The following is a 24304-nucleotide window of genomic DNA, read 5'->3' as shown; positions in this document are numbered from 1 at the left end:
AACCTTTCTATCCTACCGTGACCCTAACCCCAGTCACCTTTCTATCCTACCATGACCCTAACCCCAGTCACCTTTCTATCCTACCGACCGTGACCCTAACCCCAGTCACCTTTCTATCCTACCGTGACCCTAACCCCAGTCACCTTTCTATCCTACCGTGACCCTAACCCCAGTCACCTTTCTATCCTACCGTGACCCTAACCCCAGTAACCTTTCTATCCTACCGTGACCCTAACCCCAGTCACCTTTCTATCCTACCATGACCCTAACCCCAGTCACCTTTCTATCCTACCGTGACCCTAACCCCAGTCACCTTTCTATCCTACCGTGACCCTAACCCAGTAACCTTTCTATCCTACCGTGACCCTAACCCCAGTCACCTTTCTATCCTACCGTGACCCTAACCCCAGTCACCTTTCTATCCTACCGTGACCCTAACCCCAGTTACCTTTCTATCCTACCGTGACCCTAACCCCAGTCACCTTTCTACATTACCGTGACACTAACCCCAGTCACCTTTCTATCCTACCGTGACCCTAACCCCAGTCACCTTTCTAACCTACCGTGACCCTAACCCCTGTCACCTTTCAAACCTACCGTGTGTCTATATATGTGTATGTATAGGTCTGTCCACCCTGCAAGTGATCCTGGATACAGCAGCAGAGAGGAAGTGGATTGTAACAGCCATCAACGTAGGCAACCTGAAGGATGAGAGGAAGGACGAGGCGTATCGCTCCATGTTCCAAGACCTGGAGATACGAAAGGAGAGGAGAGTCATTCTGGACTGTGAACAAGACAAGGTTAAAGACATCATGGACCAGGTTGGTCTGTCTGTCTGTCTGTCTGTCTGTCTGTCTGTCTCTCTGTCTGTCTGTCTGTCTGTCTGTCTGTCTGTCTGTCTGTCTGTCTGTCTGTCTGTCTGTCTGTCTGTCTGTCTGTCTGTCTGTCTGTCTGTCTGTTTTAAGATGGTCATACCATGGATCATTTAAATCAAATCAAACTTTATTTGTCACATGCGCCGAATACAACAAGTGTAGACCTTACCATGAAATGCTTACTTACAAGCCCTTAACCAACAGTGCAGTTCAAGAAAAGTTAAGAAAATATTTACCAAAGAAATAAAAGTAAAATATAATTTAAAAAAAGTAACACAATAAAATAACCAATAACGAGGCTATATACAGGGGGTACCGGTACAGAGTCAATGTGGAGGCATATGCAGGGGGTACCGGTACAGAGTCCAATGTGAAGACATATAATCAGGGGGTGACCGGTACAGAGTCAATGTGTAGGGCTACTATACAGGGGGTACCGGTGACGAGGTCATGGTGGAGGCTATATACAGGGGTACCGGTACAGAGTCAATGTGAAGACGATATAACAGGGGGGTACTGTCCAGTACAGAGTCAATGTGGAGGCTATATACAGGGGGTAACGGTACCCGAGTCAATGTGGAGGTTATATCAGGGGGTACCGGTACAGAGTCAATGTGGAGGCTATATACAGGGGGTACCGGTACAGAGTCAATGTGGAGGCTATATACAGGGGGTACCGGTGCGAGTCAATGTGGAGGCTATATACAGGGGGTACCGGTACAGAGTCAATGTGGAGGCTATATACAGGGGGTACGGTACTGAGTCAGTGTGGAGGCTATATACAGGGGGTATGGTTCTGAGTCAGTGTGGAGGCTATATACAGGGGGTACCGGTACAGAGTCAATGTGGAGGCTATATACAGGGTAGGGGTCTACTGAGTCAGTGCTGGAGGTATATACAGGGGGGCTATGGTACCGGTACAGAGTCAATGTGGAGGCTATATACAGGGGGTACCGGTACAGAGTCAATGTGGAGGCTATATACAGGGGGTACCGGTACAGAGTCAATGTGCGGGGGTACAGGTTGGTTGAGGTAATTTGTACATGTATATAGGGGTGAAGTGACTATGCATAGATAATAAACAGCGCAGTAGCAGCAGTGTACCAACACAAATGGAGGGCGGGGTCAATGTAATAGTCTGGTGGCCATTGATTAATTGTTCAGCAGTCTTATGGTTTGGGGGTGGAAGCTTTTGCCAATCTTTCAGTCTCCTGAGGGAGAAAAGGTTTTGTCGTGCCCTCTTCACGACTGTTTTGGTGTGTTTGGACCATGATAGTTGGTTGGTGATGTGGACACCAAGGAACTTGAAACTCTAGACCTGCTCCATACAGCCCCGTCGATGTTAATGGGGGCGTGTTTCGGCCCGCCTTTTCCTGTAGTCCACGATCAGCTCCTTTGTCTTGATCACATGGAGGGAGAGGGTTGTAGTCCCTGGCACCACACTGTTCGTTTTCTGACCTCCTCTCTATAGTCTGTCTTATCGTTGTCAGTGATCAAGCCTACCACTGTTGTGTTGGTCAGCAAACTTAATGATGGTGTTGGAGTTGTGTTTGTCCAGGCAGTCGTGGGTGAACAGTGAGTACAGGAGGGGACTAAGTACACACCCCTGAGGGGCACCAGTGTTGCGGATCAGCGTGGCAGATGTGTTGTTGCCTACACTTACTACCTGGGGGCGGCCCGTCAGGAAATCCAGGATCCAGTTGCAGAGTGAGGTGTTTAGTCCCAGGGTCCTTAGCTTAGTGATGAGCTTTGTGGGCACTATGGTGTTGAACGCTGAGCTGTAGTCAATGAACAGCATTCTCACATAGGTGTTCCTTTTGTCCAGGTGGGAAAGGGCAGTGTGGAGTGCGATTGAGATTGCGCCATCTGTGGATCTGTTGGGGTGGTAGTGCGAATTGAGGTGCGTCTAGGGTATTCGGGAGGATGTTGTTGATGTGAGCCATGACCAGCCTTTCAAAGCACTTCATGGCTACCGACATGAGTGCTACGGGTCGGTAATCATTTAGGCAGGTTACCTTCGCTTCCTTGGGCACAGGGACTATGGTGGTCTGCTTGAAACATGTAGGCATTACAGACTTAGTCAGGGAGAGGTTGAAATTGTCAGTGAAAACACCTGCCAGTTGGTCCGTACATGCATTGTGTACACATCCTGGTAATCCATCTGGCCCTGTGGCTTTGTGAATGTTGACCTGTTTAAAGGTCTTGCTCACATCGGGGTACCAAGAGCGTGATCACATAGTCATCCAGAACAGCTGGTGCTCTCATGCATGCTTCAGTGTCGCTTGCCTCGAAGCGAGCTTAAAAGGCATTTGGCTCATCGGGTAGTCTCGTGTCACTGGGCAGCTCGCGTCTGGGTTTCCCTTTGTAGTCCATAATAGTTTTCAAGCCCTGCCACATCCGACGAGTGTCAGAGCCGGTGTAGTAGGATTCAATCTTAATCCTGTATTGACACTTTGCTTGTTTGATGGTTCATCTGGGTGCATAGCGGGATTTGTTATAGATGTCCGGATTAGTGTCCCGCTCCTTGAAAGCCTTTAGCTCGATGCGGATGTTGCCTGTAATCCATGGCTTCTGGTTGGGGTATGTACGTACAGTCACTGTGGGGATGACATCGTCGATGTACATATTGATGAAGCTGATGACTGAGGTGGTATACTCCTCAATGACATTGGATGAATCCCGGAACATATTCCAGTAGTCCTGTAGCGTAGCATCCTCGTCATCTGACCCCTTCCGTATTGAGCGAGTCACTGGTACTTCCTGCTTTAGTTTTTGATTTTAAGCAGGAGTCAGGAGGATAGAATTTTGGTCAGATTTGCAAAATGTAGGGTGAGGGAGAGCTTTGTATGCATCTCTGTGTGTGGAGTAAAGGTGGTCTAGAGTTTTTTTTTCCCCCACTGGTTGCACATGTGACATGCTGGTAAAAATTTTGTAAAACTGATTTAAGTTTTCCTGCATTAAAGTCCCCGGCCACTAGGAGCGCCACTTCTGGGTGAGCTTATGGCCTTATAGAGTGGTTGAGTGTGGTCTTAGTGCCAGCATCAGTTTGCGGTGGTAAATAGACGGCTACGAATAATATAGATGAGAACTCTCTTTGTAGATAGTGTGGTCTACAGCTTATCATGAGGTACTCTACCTCAGGCGAGCAATACCTCGAGACTTCTTTAATATTAGACACCGCGCTCCAGCTGTTATTGACAAAAAGACACACATCCCCACCCCTCGTCTTACCAGACGTAGCTCCTCTGTTCTGCCGGTGCATAGGAAATCCCACCAGCTCTATATTATCCGTGTCGTTGTTCAGCCACGACTCAGTGAAACATAAGATATTAGAGTACTTAATGTCCCGTTGGTAGGATAATTGCAATCGTAGGTCATCAATTTTGTTTTCCAATGATTGCATGTTAGCAAGTAGGAGTTTACCTCGCTCACCTACGGATTCTCAGAAGACAGCCTGATCTGCGTCCTCTTTTCCTCCGTATTTTCTTCACGCAAATGACGGGATTTGGGCCTGTTCCCGTGAGAGCAGTATATCCTTCTCGTCGGACTCGTTAAAGGAACAAGCTTCTTCCAGTTCAAGGTGATTAATCGCTGTTCTGATGTCCAGAAGTTATTTTCGGTCATAAGAGACGGTAGCAGCAACATTATCTACAAAATAAGTAAAGAAATAAGTTACAAACAACGTTTAAAAAAAAAACTAACAAAATAGCACAGTTGGTTACATGTAAAACGTCAGCCGTCCTCTTCATCTTAACAACCATCTTTAGCTATTTGATATTTTCATTATTTGATCAAATATTGAATTTGGCCTTTACTACTATAGCCCATAGAAAGGTATTTGAATAACACATTCATAATTGGCAAAACAGACAGTTACAAAATAAATAAGGAATAAGGTTTTGAAGACAAACTGAAATGGTCCCACCCACACAGACAGCGTGGTGAAGAAGGCTCAACAGCTTGTCACCAAAAACCCTGACAAACTTTTACAGATGCACAATCAAGAGCATCCTGTCGGGCTGTATCACAGCCTGGTACGGCAACTGCACCACCCTCAACCGCAGGGCTCTCCAGAGGGTGGTGCGGTCTGCCCAACACATCACCGGGGACAAGATAACTGCCATCCAGGACACCTACAGCACCCGATGTCACAGGAAGGCCAAAAAGATCATCAAGGACAGCAACCACCCGAGCCACTGCCTGTTCACCCCGCTATCATCCAGAAGGCGAGGTCACTACAGGTGCATCAAAGCTGGAACCGAGAGACTGAAAAACAGCTTCTATCTCAAGGCCATCAGACTGCTAAACAGCCATCACTAACACAGAGAGGCTGCTGCCTACATTGAGACCCAATCGCTGACCACTTTAAGGGTTAATTCCACACGGTCAAGGTTAGGCTTGCACAGATCGGGAGGACCTCAGGAACGTTCCTGTGGTTGAATTGTGTGTCTACCCTTAACGGTTTTGCCACTGTCATGCAAAAGCACCTCAAATTTAGGTCAGGCTTCATTTTGGGCCTTGTGCTAAGACCTTTCTGGATGTCAATATCTTACCAGAAAAACTTCAGAGACAGCTGCTCTTCACATATGTGACTCTTTATATGCCACCCAACCATAATCGGGAAATATATTAAAATTCAGACTATACATGGATACATAACATAACCTAGATGGAAGTTTCCAAAAAGGGCCAAAAAAAACGGATAAAAACCTGGTTTTTTAATATGTACCAGATCATGAAGTTTGCCTATAAAACCTGGTTTTATAATATATACCAGTTCATGAGGGTTGCCTATAAAACCTGGTTTTATAATATGTACCAGTTCATGAGGGTTGCCTATAAAACCTGGTTTTATAATATGTACCAGTTCATGAGGGTTGCCTATAAAACCTGGTTTTATAATATGCACCAGTTCATGAGGGTTGCCTATAAAACCTGGTTTTATAATATGTACCAGTTCATGAGGGTTGCCTAATCACACATATGACATTTTTGAAAGATGTGACATTTTTAACCCTTCGAAACAGCCCCTACGACCCCAATTTAAAAGTAAACTCATATCCTCTTAACTAAATGTAGGCTGTGAAATCAAAACCACTTTTAGGGTCAATTTAACCACTTCCGGGTGCTCCAGGAAGCTGAAACTCAACACAGGTAGTCCTCATAGTGGCCTGATGGATTGTCATTGAAGACAGTTTGATATGGGATTGATTTAGGACAGAAGGCAATGTATTCCTATGGGGAGAGATGTCAATGTCAACTGTTTGAAGAAAACAGCCTGTTTTCACTGTTAATAAATGGATCACTGGTCACTTTAAACAATGCCACTTTAAATAATGTTTACATATCTTACATTAATCATTTCATATGTATATACTGTATTTTATACCATCTATTGCACCTTGCCTATGCCGTTCAGCCATCGCTCATCCATATATTTATATGTACATATTCTCATTCACCCTTTTAGATTTGTGTGTATTAGGTAGTTGTTGAGAATTGTTAGATTACTTGTTAGATATCACTGCACTGTCGTAACTAGAAGCACAAGCATTTCACTACACTCACATTAACATCTGCTAACCACGTGTATGGACCAATAACATCTGCTAACCATGTGACCAATAACATCTGCTAACCATGTGTATGGACCAATAACATCTGCTAACCATGTGACCAATAACATCTGCTAACCATGTGTATGTGACCAATAACATTTGATTAGATTTGATTTGAAGATCTTGTCCTATATCTTGAAGACAGAAGAAAGCTCAGGAAATATTGTTTTTTTTGTACACATATTGAACCCCTTTTTGGGGTGATAAAACAGACCCAGTTGGTCTGTCTGTCCAGACTGTGAACAGGACAAGGTCAAAGACATTATGGAACAGGTTAGTCTGTCTAGACATTATGGAACAGGTGGGGTTCTATAGTGTTGGGAACTGATGTCCTCTATTGGGTTCTATTGGGATCCATTGAGTTCTATTGGGATCCATTGAGTTCTATTGGGATCCATTGAGTTCTATTGGGATCCATTGGGATCCATTGGGTTCTATAGGGATCCATTGAGTTATATTGGGATCCATTGGGTTCTATTGGGATCCATTGGGTTCTATAGGGATCCATTGAGTTCTATTGGGATCCATTGAGTTCTATTGGGATCCATTGGGTTCTATTGGGATCCATTGGGTTCTATTGGGATCATTGAGTTCTATTGGGATCCATTGAGTTCTATTGGGATCCATTGAGTTCTATTGGGATCCATTCAGTTCTATTGGGATCCATTGAGTTATATTGGGATCCATTGAGTTATATTGTATATTGTCTGTTGACTGTATTAGGTATAAGGTAAGGGTATTTGTGACATGTTTTACGATAGAGTATATTGATTGTGTCGTGACGTTGTATTAGTTAATGTGACGACTGTTGCTCATCGAATGATTAACGGTTTATAATTACGTGATTAAATGAATTAAGCAATGAATCAAGCAATTATTAACTCATTAACCTGGGGCACCATGGGAACATTGTTTTTGATTGAGTTTCTATTTCCCAAATTAACTCAAAGGATATCAGAATATCGATTACAACAGTCGCTAAATTAATCAATTTCCTCTACAGTCTCATAATCTGAAAGTCGTATAATCCGGGAATCTGCACGGACCCGGGCTTTACCACTGAATTTACCACACCAATCTTAGTTGATTATTTATTTACTAGCAAGCTAAAATGATGATAAAAATGCACATACACAAAACACAGTCTAGCTATCGATTAGGACTTAGTATAACGGGCCAACACACTATGGCGCTTGTTACCCAAAATGGGGATTTTAAAGAGAGAGAAATAAAGGAAGTACACGAGAGAAATATACATTTGGGTTCATTTGTCAGCCATGCTTATTTAAAATTAGCCTTGCCCCGAACTGCCGCTCTTATGGGTCAGAATATAATGATGTAATTACGTGTTGGAGTTCTCAGGTGGGAAGCTCCGCGTGGGTCGTTTAGGCTTCTAAATGACGCAGTTCTCCGGCGCAACTCTCTGGTTGTCCTCACGATGTCAGTGTCCTTCTTGGCTAAGTGGTCTGATCCTCACCCTTGATCGGAAAGGGGTCTTCTGAGGACAGACAGCTCTGTAGCTCAGAGCTCACAGCTTCGGCTCGAATGGTGTCGATACCACGATTCAATGGAGAGTGGAGGCTGGGTGGTTCGGCTTGAATTCACCCGCTTAGACACAGCTACTCGTCCGTAGCTCGTGTAGAAAAATATTTCTTTGTCTTCAACCTTGTGTTTCGTTTTGGGGTTCGTCAACTTTGTTAGACCTTGGCTGCAGCTTGGGGTCAATAGTCTTCTATGTTAATTCTTCACTCTCCTGTCTTATACCCTCGGGTCAGAAGTGGGTGTAACAGCCTTTAGGGCGATTCTCTGGGCGGACCAAGTAAAGGGGGGCAAGGCTTAGATTTGGCTAAAAAATCCGATTTTAGACACTAACTTCACATTTCATCTTTATCAAAACATTCTGTTTGATTTGGATATTTTCCAAACAGCGTACAATGTATAAACATCAGGCATATACTGGGAAAACTCTTAAAGGTACAATGTTTTCATAATAACGTCATCTCTTAACCTTAAAAACAAATACAAAAGTTACATACATTTTAATATTCCACTTTTCGTCATAACCACCATTGTGGCTGACGGAAACCATTGTTCCAAAGTCCCTTTATTGCATGTTTAAGGTTCTGAGGCCAGTTCTCCATTGTTAGGACAAAGGAATTTCTCTGTATTATGGGCATGAGGTGTCATAAACCCCCACATCTTCAGACCCCTAGATCTCTCCTGCTCTGTTGGGGGTTTGGGAGATAATCTGTAGGGTGGTGGTCTCCTCTACCCTGACCTGATCAGGACAGTCATGACAGTCCCCCTCTGGTAGGTTCAACTTGGAATGATTCTGCATGTTGCAACCCACCATAAGAATGACCATCGGATGTCCTGGTCTGTGGATCATCAGAGCAGCCCCCCCCCTTTAGTGGTTCCCCCTGGTAGGCTTTCCACAAGCTGTGGATCACCACCAGAATGGATCAAGGAGGTCTGGCAGTGGCTCTGTGTTCCGGCCCGTCGTCCGGTTATCCCGGTTAGTGGACCTAGGCAGTAACTTGGCAGACGTTAATAACGCACAACACTCAGGCAATACATCATTACATTTCCTCCCCAAAGGAGCGGTGTCTTGGCTCTAAGGCTTCCTAAGTGTCAAAGGTAATGAAACGAAAAATTGGAATAAAAACATAAAAGTATACAAAATATGTCTACCACACCTTAATCATCTAATATGGACTATGTTCTATATATGTCCAAGGCCTTGGCTAAATAGCTCTATCATGGCATTGTCTCTAATGTCATGTCTAGGTTGATCCTACTTGCAGGTGGGTAGTTAAGGCACTTGGAAAAACTTGGCCCCTGAAGGCCAAAGCTTACATTAGGGACATTACTGGGCTGACCTGATGAGTTCGGGAGAGGAGGCTGGGACTGGGCCCTGTAAGAGGGTTTCCGGATCCATTGCCACCTTTCCAAAAATCGGGATCGCTTCCGTCCCACGGGTGATCCTAGTATAAGACCTCATTAGGTCTTCCATTGCACGTGTGCGCCTGTGTACGTAATAGGTGCACACGCCAAGGGAAATGAGACCAAGGATCATGGTAACAGTCAGGATACTGTCCGGCACCGTCCAAGAGCGGGCGACAGACCAATCTTTTGGTCTGTAGTCAGTCGGGTCGACTAACAGTGCCTCATCCAGTACGCTAAGATCGACAGTCATGGGTCCCTCGTACTGGATTTGGTATTGAATGGCTTGTGGTAACTCAAGGGAACGTTTAGCAAAAGCGTCCGGCATTTCAATCTCTGTGTCTATCCGGTCGTCGGGAAGGTGGTATAGAGCGAGGTCGTCTACGTGAATAATCGCCCCCTCTGGTACCGTAACAAAAACAGTCTGGTTGGGGAGGTTTAATTGGGTGATGGAGTCATGGCGTTCGTAAGTCATAGTGGCGGACGCGAACGGTGTGTTGACCAACCATCGGTTCCCTACCACCTCCACTTGTGTGGTGGTGGCCCCATCCCTGGCTGTTAGTTTGGCTCTACAGCGTTCTTCGCTGGTGATAGCTTTAATACCACAAAGACGCTCAGTGTTATCCCTGACAAATGGTTTGCTAGGACAAAGGTAGTGGACATCTTTGGTTAGAGTACACATTAGCAGGTTAGGGGTGAGATAGAAATCTGGGTTGTTTTCCTGGTAAGCTACAACTGGGGGCGTGGCAATCTTTACGTGGGTACTGTCGCGCCAAAATCCTACATTGAGAACCGTTTTCAATCTATAGATATTCTCCAGTTCAACAACCGGCAGCGTCAGTAGAAAACCCACTTCATTACGATCAACATCAACGTGTATTGGGATGGCCGACCCCAGACTATAGGCCAAATGTGATTGTAACGGCCTTAGTGTGGTTGAAGTAGCTGAGGTCAATATGTTGTGCACCATTCAGAGGGGCACTAGATATGAGGGGATTCTATTCATGGCCAAGTGGTCCATAGAAGAGCTAACTTCACGGAGAAAATCCTCCAGTAACAATCGAACCAATTGGACATGGGCATAGTCATGGTTCATGACCTCTGCTAGCTTTCCTACAGACAGGATAGTTTTGTTCAGGAGAGTAGCGTGTGTGTTGACCACCAGAATAGTGTCCTGGAGAGACTTTCCCACATGTTGCAACCTAAGGGCCTGTGCCTTCATCTGCTGCTGGATAAGTGGCATCTCTTCAGTAATCTCCCTAACATTCCTCTTGACTGTGGCTAGACTGACTGCGTTGACGGCAGTGGTACCTAGGGCAAATAGTGACCCTACGGCTGCCCCTATCGATAGTAGCGCCCCGACGAATCGTTTTTCTCGCCTGGGCTCAGCTAGTTCTGACTGGGTTACTGTGAACTTCTGGAGTTGGGCCAACATATGGGCAGTGTCTAGCTGGGCGTGCTTAATTGCCTGGCTGGTCCAGTCAGCCCCGGCCCAACTCAAATGCGCCGCAGGTGGAATGTGTTGGCGGTACACATTCTCTGCATCTAGGCGGACATATACCCTCTACGTGTGTACTCTGCAGTTAGTTATGAGGAGTCCTGGATCGTCGCGGAGAACGATTCCCGTAGGGGGTCCGTTCGTGATTACGTCTGCTGGGTTGGTTTTGACCAGGGCGCAGAGTGTCAGGATCATCCAAAGGAACTCCATCCTACAGAAACGCATAATCAGAGATTGTTGGATTATTTCAGTTATTTGTATTCGTAAACAAAAATTGTTTTGCCAACTATTTTTCTGTTTTTCTTATTTTTAATCAGTACAGCGCAGGACGATATCACTAGTGACAACAGATGTATATCTGGTAGCTGGGAAGAGAATAAAAGATATTAGGTGCAACGTACTGGTCTCCTGGAAGGGATCAGCTGAGGGTACTTAAGAATTTTCTTAGTACCTCTGTTTTTTTTTGCTAGGGTTTTTATCTATTCGGTGCTGGCTAGCACCCCTTCTATTCCCATGGGGGGAGTGTACAACTTGATTTGGTTCCGGTGGACCCACTTTAATGTGGCGGTTTGTCGACCTTTGCTGATTTTGATCTGGTAAGCTACAGGTGATAGCTTCACCACAATCTCGTGTGGCCCCGTCCAGTGGGGCAGGAACTTTGTTGCGACGCCCGCGGGTTTGGTGTATATGTAGTACCACACCTTATCTCCGACCTCGAACACCTGGTGTGAGGCTTTTTTGTCGTAATAGGTCTTGTCACCTTCTGCACTTCTTTCCAATTGTCCTTGAGCGTACGCAAAGGTAGTCTGGAGATGGTTCCGCAAGTCGGTCACGTATTGATGAGCCGTGTAGGCGGTGGCTGCGGCGACATCTCCCGGTTGGTACAGGAGATGCAGAGGAAGGGTAATTTGCCGGCCCGTCATCATCTCAAAGGGTGTCATTCCCGTAGACTTGTTGCGTGTGGCTCTGATTGCCATCAGTACCAATGGGAGTTTGAGGTCCCAATCTTTGTGGTTGGCTGCCACATATTTCCTCAAGATTCTGACAATTGATTGTTTGCTCTGGTCTACCCCCCCCCCGAGCTCCTAGGGTGGTACGCGATGTGGAGTTTAGCTTTGACTCCCAGGAGCTTCCACAGTTCGGTCATTACAGCTGCCGAAAAGTGGGTTCCTCTGTCGCTGTCCACGGTTTCTCCTGGCAGGCCGAAACGACTGAAAACGTGGTTTAGCAAAAGAACGGCAGTGGTTTCCGCTGTGTCATTAGTCGCCGGCAGGCACTCCACCCACTTTGTGAATGCGCAAGTCACTGTGAGGAGGTACTTGTTGCCTCTGGCAGACCTGGCAACTGGGCCGACCCAGTCGATCTGGATCGAGCTCCAGGGGTAAGACACACCCTTGCGTTGCAGGGGTGCTCTGTGAAGTGGCTTGGTGGGTTGAAACTGGCAGCAAACTAGACACCCCCTCACGTATCGTGCCACGTCTTGTTCCATGTGAGGCCAGTGGGCCACCTGTCGCAATGTTTCACATGTAGCCTTGACCCCCCTATGGCCTCCACATGGCTCGTCATGGGCATGAGCTATCATTATCCCCCTCTGTGTTTTAGGAACCACCCACCTTCGAGCGGTGTCGGTTTCTGAAACATACACCAATAGGTCATCTACAAGTGTGAGGTGCTGTTTAGTTGCGTACAGCGAACGCAAGTCGTGTGAACCTGCCAAAGCCAGTTCGGACACTGGGTGGTTGACAGGATCCGACAGGAATGCCATCAAAGTGGCGAGGGACTCATCTTGGTGTTGCATTGCTACCAGGTCGCCATTCATGAATGAATGCGTTAGCAACACATTATGTTTGTGCGACGACGTTTTCCGTGGTGCTACATGGCTACGCGTTACCGCAGACACCATAGCTTCCTCAGTGGGTTTTTCGTCTCGAGCAGCAAACACCCAAGGGGTGCCGTGAATTGCACCAGATTTCGCCATGCTGTCAGCATGGTCGTTGCCAAGTTTGTCACGACCAGGTGATTTGGAGTGTCCCTTTACTTTCTTCCAATACACCTGTATGTCGTGTTTGGTGATGAGATCATCACAAGCTAGAATGAGCTCTTTGTTTTTCACCTCTTTACCACTTGAAGTAGTCATGTGCTTTTGTTTCCAAAACGGCAAGTGGCATAAGAAGGTGAGTCTCGCGTAGTTAGAGTCGGTGCAGATCGCCAGTTCTGCCAATTCGTGTTTCACCGCTGTTTGCAGGGTGATCAGCACGCCAGCCACTTCTGCAAACTGGCTGGTCTTGTTGCCAAGCTGAAATTGAAGTGGTTTGCACGGAATGTCGTTGTGCCATACCAATCCCACCCCAGCTTGCAAGTGGTCTAGATGGCGGTAAGAACAGCCATCTACAAATGCCATCGGCATGTCGAGACACACGTTCTCTTCGAAATAGTGATGGTTCGAAGGCAATGGCGGAGCGATGTCGCGCGGGGGTGGTCCGGAGTCGGTTTCATCGTCACTACAGTGTTGACACACCGCCAAAGCACTGCCCAAAGGCAGGTTCTTTGCTTTTGCGTAGTTGATTACTACATCATGGCTCTGCAGCGTCATGAGCCAAGCCGCTATCCTGCTGTTGTGTACAGCACCCTCACGGATTCGTTGGCTTTTCAGAAAAGTCACAGGCTGGTGACATGTTTCTATGATCACCTTTTGTCCGCCGACATAACTGGTGAAGTGTTTGATCGCCCAGACTGTCGACAGCAGCGCTTTTTCGCAGTCTGAGTATTTGTGTTCGGCGGGGTTGAGTGTTTTGCTCGCGTAAGCAACCACACGTTTGTCTTGGTCGTATTTTTGGTACAACCCAGCGCTAAGGCAGTGCTCTGAGAAACCGACTTCCAAAAAGAATGTCTTGTCTTTGTTGGGGTATACCAGGCAGGGTGCCTCGCAAAGCAGGTTTTTCAAGGAAGCCACCGCTTCGTTGTGAGTGACATCCCAAACGAATGGGGTGTCTTTCTGAAGAAGGTGAGTCAACGGTTTTGACAAGTCGGCGTAGTTTTCAATGAATTGACGGGAGTAATTACATACTCCCAAGAAGCTGCGCACCTCGTGAAGGTTTGTAGGTGTTTTGATGTTGCGGACTGCTTGGATTCGGTTAGACTGTGGCAGGATGCCCTCGGCACCCACCAGAAGCCCAACGTAGTTTACCTTGGTCCTGCACCATTGTCCTTTCATGATGGCCAACTTAGCCCCTGCAGTCCCGAGTTGGGTGAGAACGTGGTCCATTTCATTGAGGTGATGTGACCAAGTCTCACTTCTCATGAGAACGTCGTCCACGTAAATTATCGTCCCCCTAGAGGCTGCGTCTGGCATCGCCTTGTGCAGGAAGATGTTGAACTCTGAGGGGGAGTTCGCATACCCGAATGGGCAACGATTGAACGTGAAGAGCTTGTTCGAGAAAGAGAAAGCCAACTTGTGTTGGTCACGCGGGTCGACTGTCATGGTCCAGAAACCATTTGCCACGTCGACGGTGGAGAAGTACTTGGCGTTTGCCACCTTTGGCAACTCTTGGTCGAGCTGTGTCATTGGCCAACGAGACAACGGAACCAGTTTGTTGAGTTGTCTATAGTCAATGGTAAGACGCCATTTACCCGTTGGTTTCAGAACGGGCCACACGGGAGCGCTGTACGTACTGTTACATTCCCTGATTATCCGTTTAGCTAATAAGGAATCGATAATCTCTTGTACTGCTGCGTATGCTGCGAGCGGGATTTTGTATTGTCTAACGAACGTAGGAGTTGCTCCGGGTGGCGTAGGAATACGCACCACATGGATACTCGTAACCCCGCAATCCAGCGAGTCTGTCGACCAGATCTCACTGTGTTTGTTAAACAATTCTCTCAACTGATGGCGTTCAGTGTCATTGACAAGTGCATCAGCCTCCGACAGTAGTTGTATTACCTGTGCATGGAAACCAGGATATGGTTCGGCGAAATTGTACAGGTCTTCATCGGGTGGTGACGGCATGTCACTTTTGGAAGAGTCATCGGTTGTTACCTCACAAGAGTGTACTTCGCATGCAGGAGGAGACGCAATATCATCCTCCGTGACGATGGAGTATATTAACTGGTTGCTGTCAGGATCGACATCCAGCCGGAATGCCGATGTGTCGTCCAGTGGCAATACAGGAGTTAGTGCTATTGCTTTTGACTGACCAGTAAACAGCGTACCTCCCTCGCCATCTAGGTCTAGGGAGGACGGAAGAGGCCCAATCACAGGAACAACTAGTATCAAAATCATGGAAGGCGTAATCGATCAATGTTCCTAGCTGAGTGTGCCGAGGAATGGAAATATCCGCTTGAGTCAGATTTTGTACCAGGAGGTAAGTGGATCTAGCGGTTAGTTCCAACAGTGGGTTGCCATTGATAGTTAGCCCCAAGTCGAATAGTTTTGGAGAGGGTTGGAAGAACGCAGTGGTGCCTTCCATCCGGTATCCGGGCGCCAGGTTCAGTCTTACAGAAACCTCTGTGGTTCTTGCCGGTATCAACATGGCGGACTCAGTTATCGTCTTGCAAGCTTCAGGAATAGTCTGCCCGGAAGCCATTCGCACCGGGTCGAAAGACAAGGCATATTGGTTTGGCTGCGCCAAAGACCAAAGAACTTGGTGTATGGTATCAAGTTTAACACCCAATCTTACCAAAATGTCCGCTGTATGTGGGAGGTCCGCGACAACCAGTAGGTAGTGGGATAATTCCTTGGTTCCAATGCGGATCGATAGCGCACACACCCCTATTGCGGTGAGTGTTGTCTGGGGAGTCGTTCCCAGTGGAAATCTAAACGTTTTCGGCACAAGGGGATGGCAGTTAGCCGTTTTCGAAATTTCGTTGAACATTTCCAAACTGATTGCGGATTTTTCTGACCAGGTGGCCAGCCTGGTATCCTCAGCCCTAGTGCCGTTTAGGCACACGCCCCCTATCAGAGGAGGGCGGTAAGTGTCGGCTGGTGAATCACCCAAGCCGCACAAGAAAACCACATGTTCGGTTAAGTTCCGAGTCGAACTCACATTGTCCTTTGCCACAAATGGCGGACTCATGGCCAAGTTCACAGGGTTTGCGTCAGATGCTGACGTCGGACCCACGTCGTTGCACAATGTATGGCAGGTAGCCTTGGAAGAATGCGGCGAAGTCAACGGAGTTGGCATAGGTATCTGTGACCAGATTTGATTTGTTTTCCAATCCATTAGTGGTACCAAACGGTCAATTAAATCACTCCCAATCAGCATTCGTTCGATTTCGATGCTAGTCACATACACGGGGTGTATCAGTGACACGCTTTCGAAGTTGAGTTTAAGTAGGAGACGTTTGGTTAGGGGCGAGGTAGCTTGAGTGAAACCTCGAAGATTCGTATCGCAATGTTCCGTTTTCAACCAACGTTTTGTTGGGTCCACTGCCCTTTTTAGTTCATCCAGCAAGGTTTCGGATATGAGGGAAATTGTTGAACCCGAATCTATCAGAGCGTGACAGGTCACACAGTCCTCCAGGACTGTTCTAAGGTATGGCCTGTTCGAGTTGGTTTTTCTCGTCATATCCCCAACAAAATGGAGTGGGTTGGGAGAACGGAGCTGTTTGTAATCTGCGTCGATTTCCAAGACAGATAAGTTACCTACGTGACCCAGTGGGTCCTCTATCGGAATGGAAGAGGAATCATCTGTTACAAAGCTGCTTATCTCGTGCATCTCCACCTCCGTGTCCAAGTCTGTAGACAAAACCTGCGGGCTTGTGTCTAGAACGGGCGGTACCTGGACAGGGATTCGAGTGGGGGCGGGGGTAATGGAAATGTTTGCGTCCTCTTGAATTGCATGAATTTTGGCGGACTCGGTTTCCAACGATTTTACGCCTAGTCATGAGGATTTATCCTTGTCCTCTTTCTCAAATTTCTTACGATGCAGTACATCTTTTATCAGAGCTTCTATATCATTTCGGTTAGCATTTAAATCATTGTTGAACAATTTGTTGCCCTTGTTACGCTTATTACCCTTGTGTCCTGACCCTTTGTGAGAGTTAGGCGGAGGGGCATGTCGGCTAGGTTGATCTCTACGGGACCTGTTAGATTGGGGACGTTCATCGTAGCTATTGTTACGGCGGTGGTTGTCGGGGTGGTGGTTACTTGGTAGCCACCCCCTTTGATCGTCCTCTTTTACAGCATATGTCCCTGATGCAGCCCCTTCTAATTCGAGTGATGGTTCCCGCCTAAGCTCGAAAGTCGAGGTGTCCGGGCTCTTAGCCCGGCTTGCTTTTGATGCTTCAAAAGCGGTGCTTGCCAGCTCTCGGAGCGTCGAGATTGGCAACCCGACGTGGGCAGTAGGGCCCAAGTAGTTAATGAAGTTGGGAGACATGTTTGACAGAAAAAGTTGTTTGAACGGCAATAGGTCTTCCATTCCTGTTTCAGTGAGCATGCCAAAGTAAGCTGAACGAAGCCGGTGATAGTAGGCTTGTGGGTGTTCATTTCGAGCTTGTCTGATATTGTTAGCCAACGAACTATCGTGTTTGCGAGTCGCAGACCCACTGAATTCTATTTTCAAAACCGTGGCAAGTTTAGCATAGTCGTTTTGCACGTGTTGCTCTTGTAGACGGATGAACCTTGTCACGTGTCTGTTGGACGTTCGCTTCAAAAGATAGAGCCTGTCTGCATTCGTAACGTTTGGGTAGCCATCCAAGGCGTCCTCTATGTCGGCTAAGAATGTCTCAGTGTCGTTTGGCTTTCCCGGAACGGGGTCGAAGAGGCGGAAGTTTTTGACGATTTTGTCAAGGCGATCCCCGCCAAGTGCGCGGGGAGCATCTGCACTCTCCCGTGGAGAATTGTGGGCCGAGAGGCCAAGAGGAAAAGTCGAGCTGTGGTTGTGTTGGCGAGGAGGCCCCAATTCACTGTGGGCCGAATGGCCAAGAGAAAGAGGCTGAAATCTCCTGTCATCTACATTCCCTCGTTCTCTTAGCTCCGGATGTGAGCTAGGTTGCTTGGTTTGGTTGTCCCGCGCTAGCGCGTGACTGTTCTGGAGTTCCTCCAGATGATACCTAAGGGTGGTGTTATGCTGCATCGCAGAGTCCACCTGGGAGTTGAGGGTGTTTATTTTCGACACGTAGGTGTCGCCCTTTTTTCGCTCGGCCTCATACTTATCTGTCATGGTTTGCAGGGAGAGGTCGCGAGTGTGGAGTGAGAGATCCAGTGATGCGATGTCCTCCTTTTGTTTAGAGGTCACATTTTCCAACTTTCTCACCTGGTCTTTCTCATCCTTCATTAAATCAGCGACTTCAATGAGTTCTGCTGTTTTGTCCTCCAACTTGGTCATTGTGTTCATTAACTGATCGTCTTTGGTCTGCAGCTTTTGGAATAGAGCATTATTGCTTTGAGTGGTTTCATTCACAACCGTTTGTAGGGCATCAATTTGCTCGCCCCGTTTTCTAACTAGCTCTTCCGATTCATCTAGTTTCGCGTGGACTTCATCGTATTTAGTTTTGGCTAAACCGAGTTGTTCTTTTAGAATACGGACTTGGTCAAGAGATTGTTCGCGTTCTTTGTTATAAGTGTTAGACAGATCTTCCAATTTATCTGTTCTCACACACAGTTCCTCAGCTAGCAGTAGCTTATCTTTTTCGGCTTTCGATGCCAGCTCCCTGGTTCTCTCCACCTGTACCTTGAACTCCCCAGCTTCCTGCTCGTGCCTCTGCTGGGCACTGAGGTACTGGTGCACTGTCCATCTCTGCTGGTGGGCATAGTTGAGGGCTAAACTGGAGAGAACCTTCACAAGGCCTCCGCCTGATGGTCTATTTTGAAGAGCGTCTGTCGCAATGTCTGCATTTTTCTCGCTTATGGCATTGAAATCTAACATTTTCAGCCCCTCGGCATAGTTAGGATTTGCATCGTTGCTGAGGTCCGCGATCAATCTTTCCGTGGGTGAAGGTCCACTGATTAGAGGGGAAATGGGTGGAAACCCATCTGATGGATTGCTCATTATTATGATTGTCAGTTATTTCAATTTACGTAATGTTTGGGGTTTTTAGTTGGAGGCTGCAAACACGATTTAACTCAGTTTGTAAACGTCAATGAATCATCAAGACTGGGTCAGTAATGTGAGTTGGTTATTACTGAACTTGCCAAAACAGGTTTAATTGATTAAATCGATTTTAATGATAAATCTAACCTGTATCGGCTATTTGGGAATTTTAATTTTAATTCACCTGAAAGAGTTGCTATCTCTAAGTTAACGTTGAAAAGTTTAACTATGTCTCATTGGTTGGTACACATTAGTTTGCGTATTATTCCAATAACCAACCTGGACGGTAGTGTAGCAATTTAATGTATATTAAATTGAACGAGACAATGATATCCAATCAGTTGAGACCGGTTAGATATCGTACAGCATAACCTGAATTATTTAAAAATAATTACTGGTGATTCTTCACCACCGGAGGTCACTGTTAACACAAGCTAAAATCGACAGGGTATCAGTGAAAATAGAATTTTACAAAACTGTTAAAAAGTCTACCTAAACACCATTAAGCTGGTAAAACAGCTTTAATCTATTAATCAATTTGAATGATTAGTCAACCCCGTATAGGCTAAAGGAATTAGCTTTAATTAACCTGAAATAGTTGCTATATCTAAGTTAACGTGGAACAGTTTAACCATGTCTCATTGGTTATGGCACATTCGTGTGTGTATTATTCCCATAACCAACCTGGAGAGGTAGTGTATCAATTTAATGTATATTAAATTGAACGAGACAATGATATCCAATCAGTTGAGACCGGTTAGATATCGTACAGCATAACCTGAATTATTTAAAAATAATTACTGGTGATTCTTCACCACCGGAGGTCACTGTTAACACAAGCTAAAATCGACAGGGTATCAGTGAAAATAGAATTTTACAAAACTGTTAAAAAGTCTACCTAAACACCATTAAGCTGGTAAAACAGCTTTAATCTATTAATCAATTTGAATGATTAGTCAACCCCGTATAGGCTAAAGGAATTAGCTTTAATTAACCTGAAATAGTTGCTATATCTAAGTTAACGTGGAACAGTTTAACCATGTCTCATTGGTTATGGCACATTCGTGTGTGTATTATTCCCATAACCAACCTGGAGAGGTAGTGTATCAATTTAATGTATGTATAAAATTGAACAAGACAATGATATCTAATCAGTTAAGACTGGTTTGATATCCTACAGCGTAACCTGACTTATTTCACGAAAAATGACTGGCGATTCTTCGCCAGAGGTTACGGATAGCCCAAGCTGAGAACACACAGGATTCCCGTCTAACGCGGGAATTCACTATGAACAAAGAGGAAAACAAAAATGGCTGCTCCCCTTTGTTAGCTTAGCATCTGGCGCAATGCTTAGCTTTCCTTGCGCGGGGTTTCCCCCTCGCCGCACAAGGGATGTTCCCTCCAACAAGGGAACGGGTTTACTTGGTGACGTCTCACGTTCAACCCTTAACCTCTCCCCGTTACCCAACGCGAGAGGTAGAGAGATAATAACTTCGCTTCGGTCAAACAAATATATCTACTCTAATTTCCGTAATGGCTGGCTCATATGTCCTCTGCTCTAGGAATTACTTATGACCGAGTCAGATCACTCCTGAAAGCGATCGACAGAAATAACACTACGTTAGGCCCAACTAGTATTATTTCTCAGAATGCCTGCATCGGCTGGTACATATGCCCTAGCTCGTAGCATTCAGTAGACCCCCTTCACACTGGCTTTGGTCAGATATACAACAGGGGTCGTTCTCTCCCGACCAGTATCTGGGTCAAATGGAACGACACACACACACTTCTCTCCCGCACTAGTCCTGCCTATAGCTATTAATGGAATGTATATATATTGCTACACAATTGATATGGAATAACACAACAGTGCGGCCTAGTCCTATCTTAGATGCCTCACACGGGGCGCCATATGTCGTGACGTTGTATTAGTTAATGTGACGACTGTTGCTCATCGAATGATTAACGGTTTATAATTACGTGATTAAATGAATTAAGCAATGAATCAAGCAATTATTAACTCATTAACCTGGGGCACCATGGGAACATTGTTTTGATTGAGTTTCTATTTCCCAAATTAACTCAAAGGATATCAGAATATCGATTACAACAGTCGCTAAATTAATCAATTTCCTCTACAGTCTCATAATCTGAAAGTCGTATAATCCGGGAATCTGCACGGACCCGGGCTTTACCACTGAATTTACCACACCAATCTTAGTTGATTATTTATTTACTAGCAAGCTAAAATGATGATAAAAATGCACATACACAAAACACAGTCTAGCTATCGATTAGGACTTAGTATAACGGGCCAACACACTATGGCGCTTGTTACCCAAAATGGGGATTTTAAAGAGAAAGAAATAAAGGAAGTACACGAGAGAAATATACATTTGGGTTCATTTGTCAGCCATGCTTATTTAAAATTAGCCTTGCCCCGAACTGCCGCTCTTATGGGTCAGAATATAATGATGTAATTACGTGTTGTAGTTCTCAGGTGGGAAGCTCCGCGTGGGTCGTTTAGGCTTCTAAATGACGCAGTTCTCCGGCGCAACTCTCTGGTTGTCCTCACGATGTCAGTGTCCTTCTTGGCTAAGTGGTCTGATCCTCACCCTTGATCGGAAAGGGGTCTTCTGAGGACAGACAGCTCTGTAGCTCAGAGCTCACAGCTTCGGCTCGAATGGTGTCGATACCACGATTCAATGGAGAGTGGAGGCAGGGTGGTTCGGCTTGAATTCACCCGCTTAGACACAGCTACTCGTCCGTAGCTCGTGTAGAAAAATATTTCTTTGTCTTCAACCTTGTGTTTCGTTTTGGGGTTCGTCGACTTTGTTAGACCTTGGCTGCAGCTTGGGGTCAATAGTCTTCTATGTTAATTCTTCACTCTCCTGTCTTATACCCTCGGGTCAGAAGTGGGTGTAACAGCCTTTAGGGCGATTCTCTGGGCGGACCAAGTAAAGGGGGGCAAGGCTTAGATTTGGCTAAAAATCCGATTTTAGACACTAACTTCACATTTCATCTTTATCAAAACATTCTGTTTGATTTGGATATTTTCCAAACAGCGTACAATGTATAAACATCAGGCATATACTGGGAAAACTCTTAAAGGTACAATGTTTTCATAATAACGTCATCTCTTAACCTTTAAAAACAAATACAAAAGTTACATACATTTTAATATTCCGCTTTTCGTCATAACCACCATTGTGGCTGACGGAAACCATTGTTCCAAAGTCCCTTTATTGCATGTTTAAGGTTCTGAGGCCAGTTCTCCATTGTTAGGACAAAGGAATTTCTCTGTATTATGGGCATGAGGTGTCATAAAACCCCCACATCTTCAGACCCCTAGATCTCTCCTCCTCTGTTGGGGGTTTGGGAGATAATCTGTAGGGTGGTGGTCTCCTGTACCCTGACCTGATCAGGACAGTCATGACAATTGATACCACAACATTCCTGAATAATCGTTTCTGATTAGCTAGAAAGGCATTCCAGATAACAGGACATTTGGAAAAGATATTGGGTCACCTTGCAATCATGACGCATTAAGCCCCTACACATGCAGACCATACTGGTTACAAAGTAACAGAAAGATAAACCAACACCTACACATGCAGACCATACTGGTTACAAAGTTACAGAAAGATTAACCTACACATGCAGACCATACTGGTTACAAAGTTACAGAAAGATAAACCAACACCTACACATGCAGACCATACTGGTTACAAAGTTACAGAAAGATTAACCTACACATGCAGACCATACTGGTTACAAAGTTACAGAAAGATAAACCAACACCTACACATGCAGACCATACTGGTTACAAAGTTACAGAAAGATAAACCTACAACTACAAATGCAGACCATACTGGTTACAAAGTTACAGAAAGATAAACCTACACATGCAGACCATACTGGTTACAAAGTTACAGAAAGATAAACCTACACATGCAGACCATACTGGTTACAAAATTACAGAAAGATAAACATACACATGCAGACCACACTGGCTACAAAGTTACAGAAAGATAAACCTACACATGCAGACCATACTGGCTACAAAGTTACAGAAAGATAAACCAACAACCACACAAACTGAAATTGGATAAATTGTGGACACAGGTCCAACGAGGAAAGTTTTTGCTAGTTAGCTAGCTAGCGTATATTCTTTTGGGAAGAGACATGGAGCATCTGATGACCTAAAGTGGTGAGGGATGAGCATGAATTTCTCCAGTCCCTTTGTTGCAGTCAAATCCTCCCACGTTTCTAGTTTCACCAGCTGTTTTCAGCAACTGGTCTTTTAGAATTCGGTTGTCAGGTTTCCTAGCAACAAACTATTGCGCTAGCTTCTAGCCTCGTGTTTTATATGCAATACTATCTCCTCGTAATGAACAGTGTCGAGTGGCCTGACGAGAAGGCAACCTTTTCTAGTTATGCCAGGCAAAATCGGGCATCGCCGGCTCATAGTTATGTATGTATCCAAATTAATGTCAATAGAAAACAGCTTAAACAAACGCAAATGCAGCTACTTTGCCGTTATTCTGGCTGCAAAGGTCGTGACTGTGTTAGCCGTAGCTAATTGTCTATCTAGCAAGCAAGGAAAAAGAACATTGCCAGCGAGCATGGCGATGGAACATAGAAAATGGACAACTGGATCGCGTCCATAAATATCGAACTAATGGAATGAACGACTGGGTCGCGTCCATAAATATCGAACTAATGGAATGAACAACTGGGTCGCGACCATAAATATCGAACTAATGGAATGAACAACTGGGTCACGTCCATAAATATCGAACTAATGGAATGAACAACTGGATCGCGTCCATAAATATCGAACTAATGGAATGAACAACTGGATCGCGACCATAAATATCGAACTAATGGAATGAACAACTGGGTCACGACCATAAATATCGAACTAATGGAATGAACGACTGGGTCGCGACCATAAATATCGAACTAATGGAATGAACGACTGGGTCGCGTCTCTAGCAACCAAAAGGTGAGAAAGTAGGAATTATCTTGTAAAAAGTAGGAATTATCTTGTAAAAATGTAAATATCAGTGAAAAATGTTTATTTCTACCGGTAAAGGTGTGCTTTAAACCATTTCATAGGTAATGTACAAAACGTCTGTGTTTATCCCTTCCAAATATGATATTGTTTTACATTATATTGTTTTACATTATATTGTTTTACATTATATTGTTTTACATTATATTGTTTTATATTATATTGTTTTATATAATATTGTTTTATATAATATTGTTTTATTTGATATTGTTTTACATTATATTGTTTTATAAAATATTGTTTTACATTATATTGTTTTAATC

General features: G+C 45.3%; 1 protein-coding gene across 1 annotated transcript in view; it reads left to right on the top strand.

The window, feature by feature from the left end:
* Positions 1 to 572: 572 nt before the first annotated feature.
* Positions 573 to 24304, top strand: part of LOC115183661 (glutamate receptor 2) — a gene marked incomplete at its 5' end in the record, with an annotated part of 63316 nt that continues 39584 nt past the window's right edge. The window contains one exon of the mRNA XM_029744772.1: positions 573 to 821. Coding sequence (XP_029600632.1) covers positions 573 to 821 — 249 coding nt within the window. The remainder of the gene's footprint in view (positions 822 to 24304) is intronic.

Source organism: Salmo trutta, unplaced genomic scaffold (genome assembly GCF_901001165.1).
Source record: "Salmo trutta unplaced genomic scaffold, fSalTru1.1, whole genome shotgun sequence".
Classification (NCBI taxonomy): Eukaryota; Metazoa; Chordata; class Actinopteri; order Salmoniformes; family Salmonidae; genus Salmo; species Salmo trutta.
The sequence above is the reverse complement of the archived record's forward strand: the minus strand, read 5'-3'. Positions and strand labels throughout refer to the sequence as shown.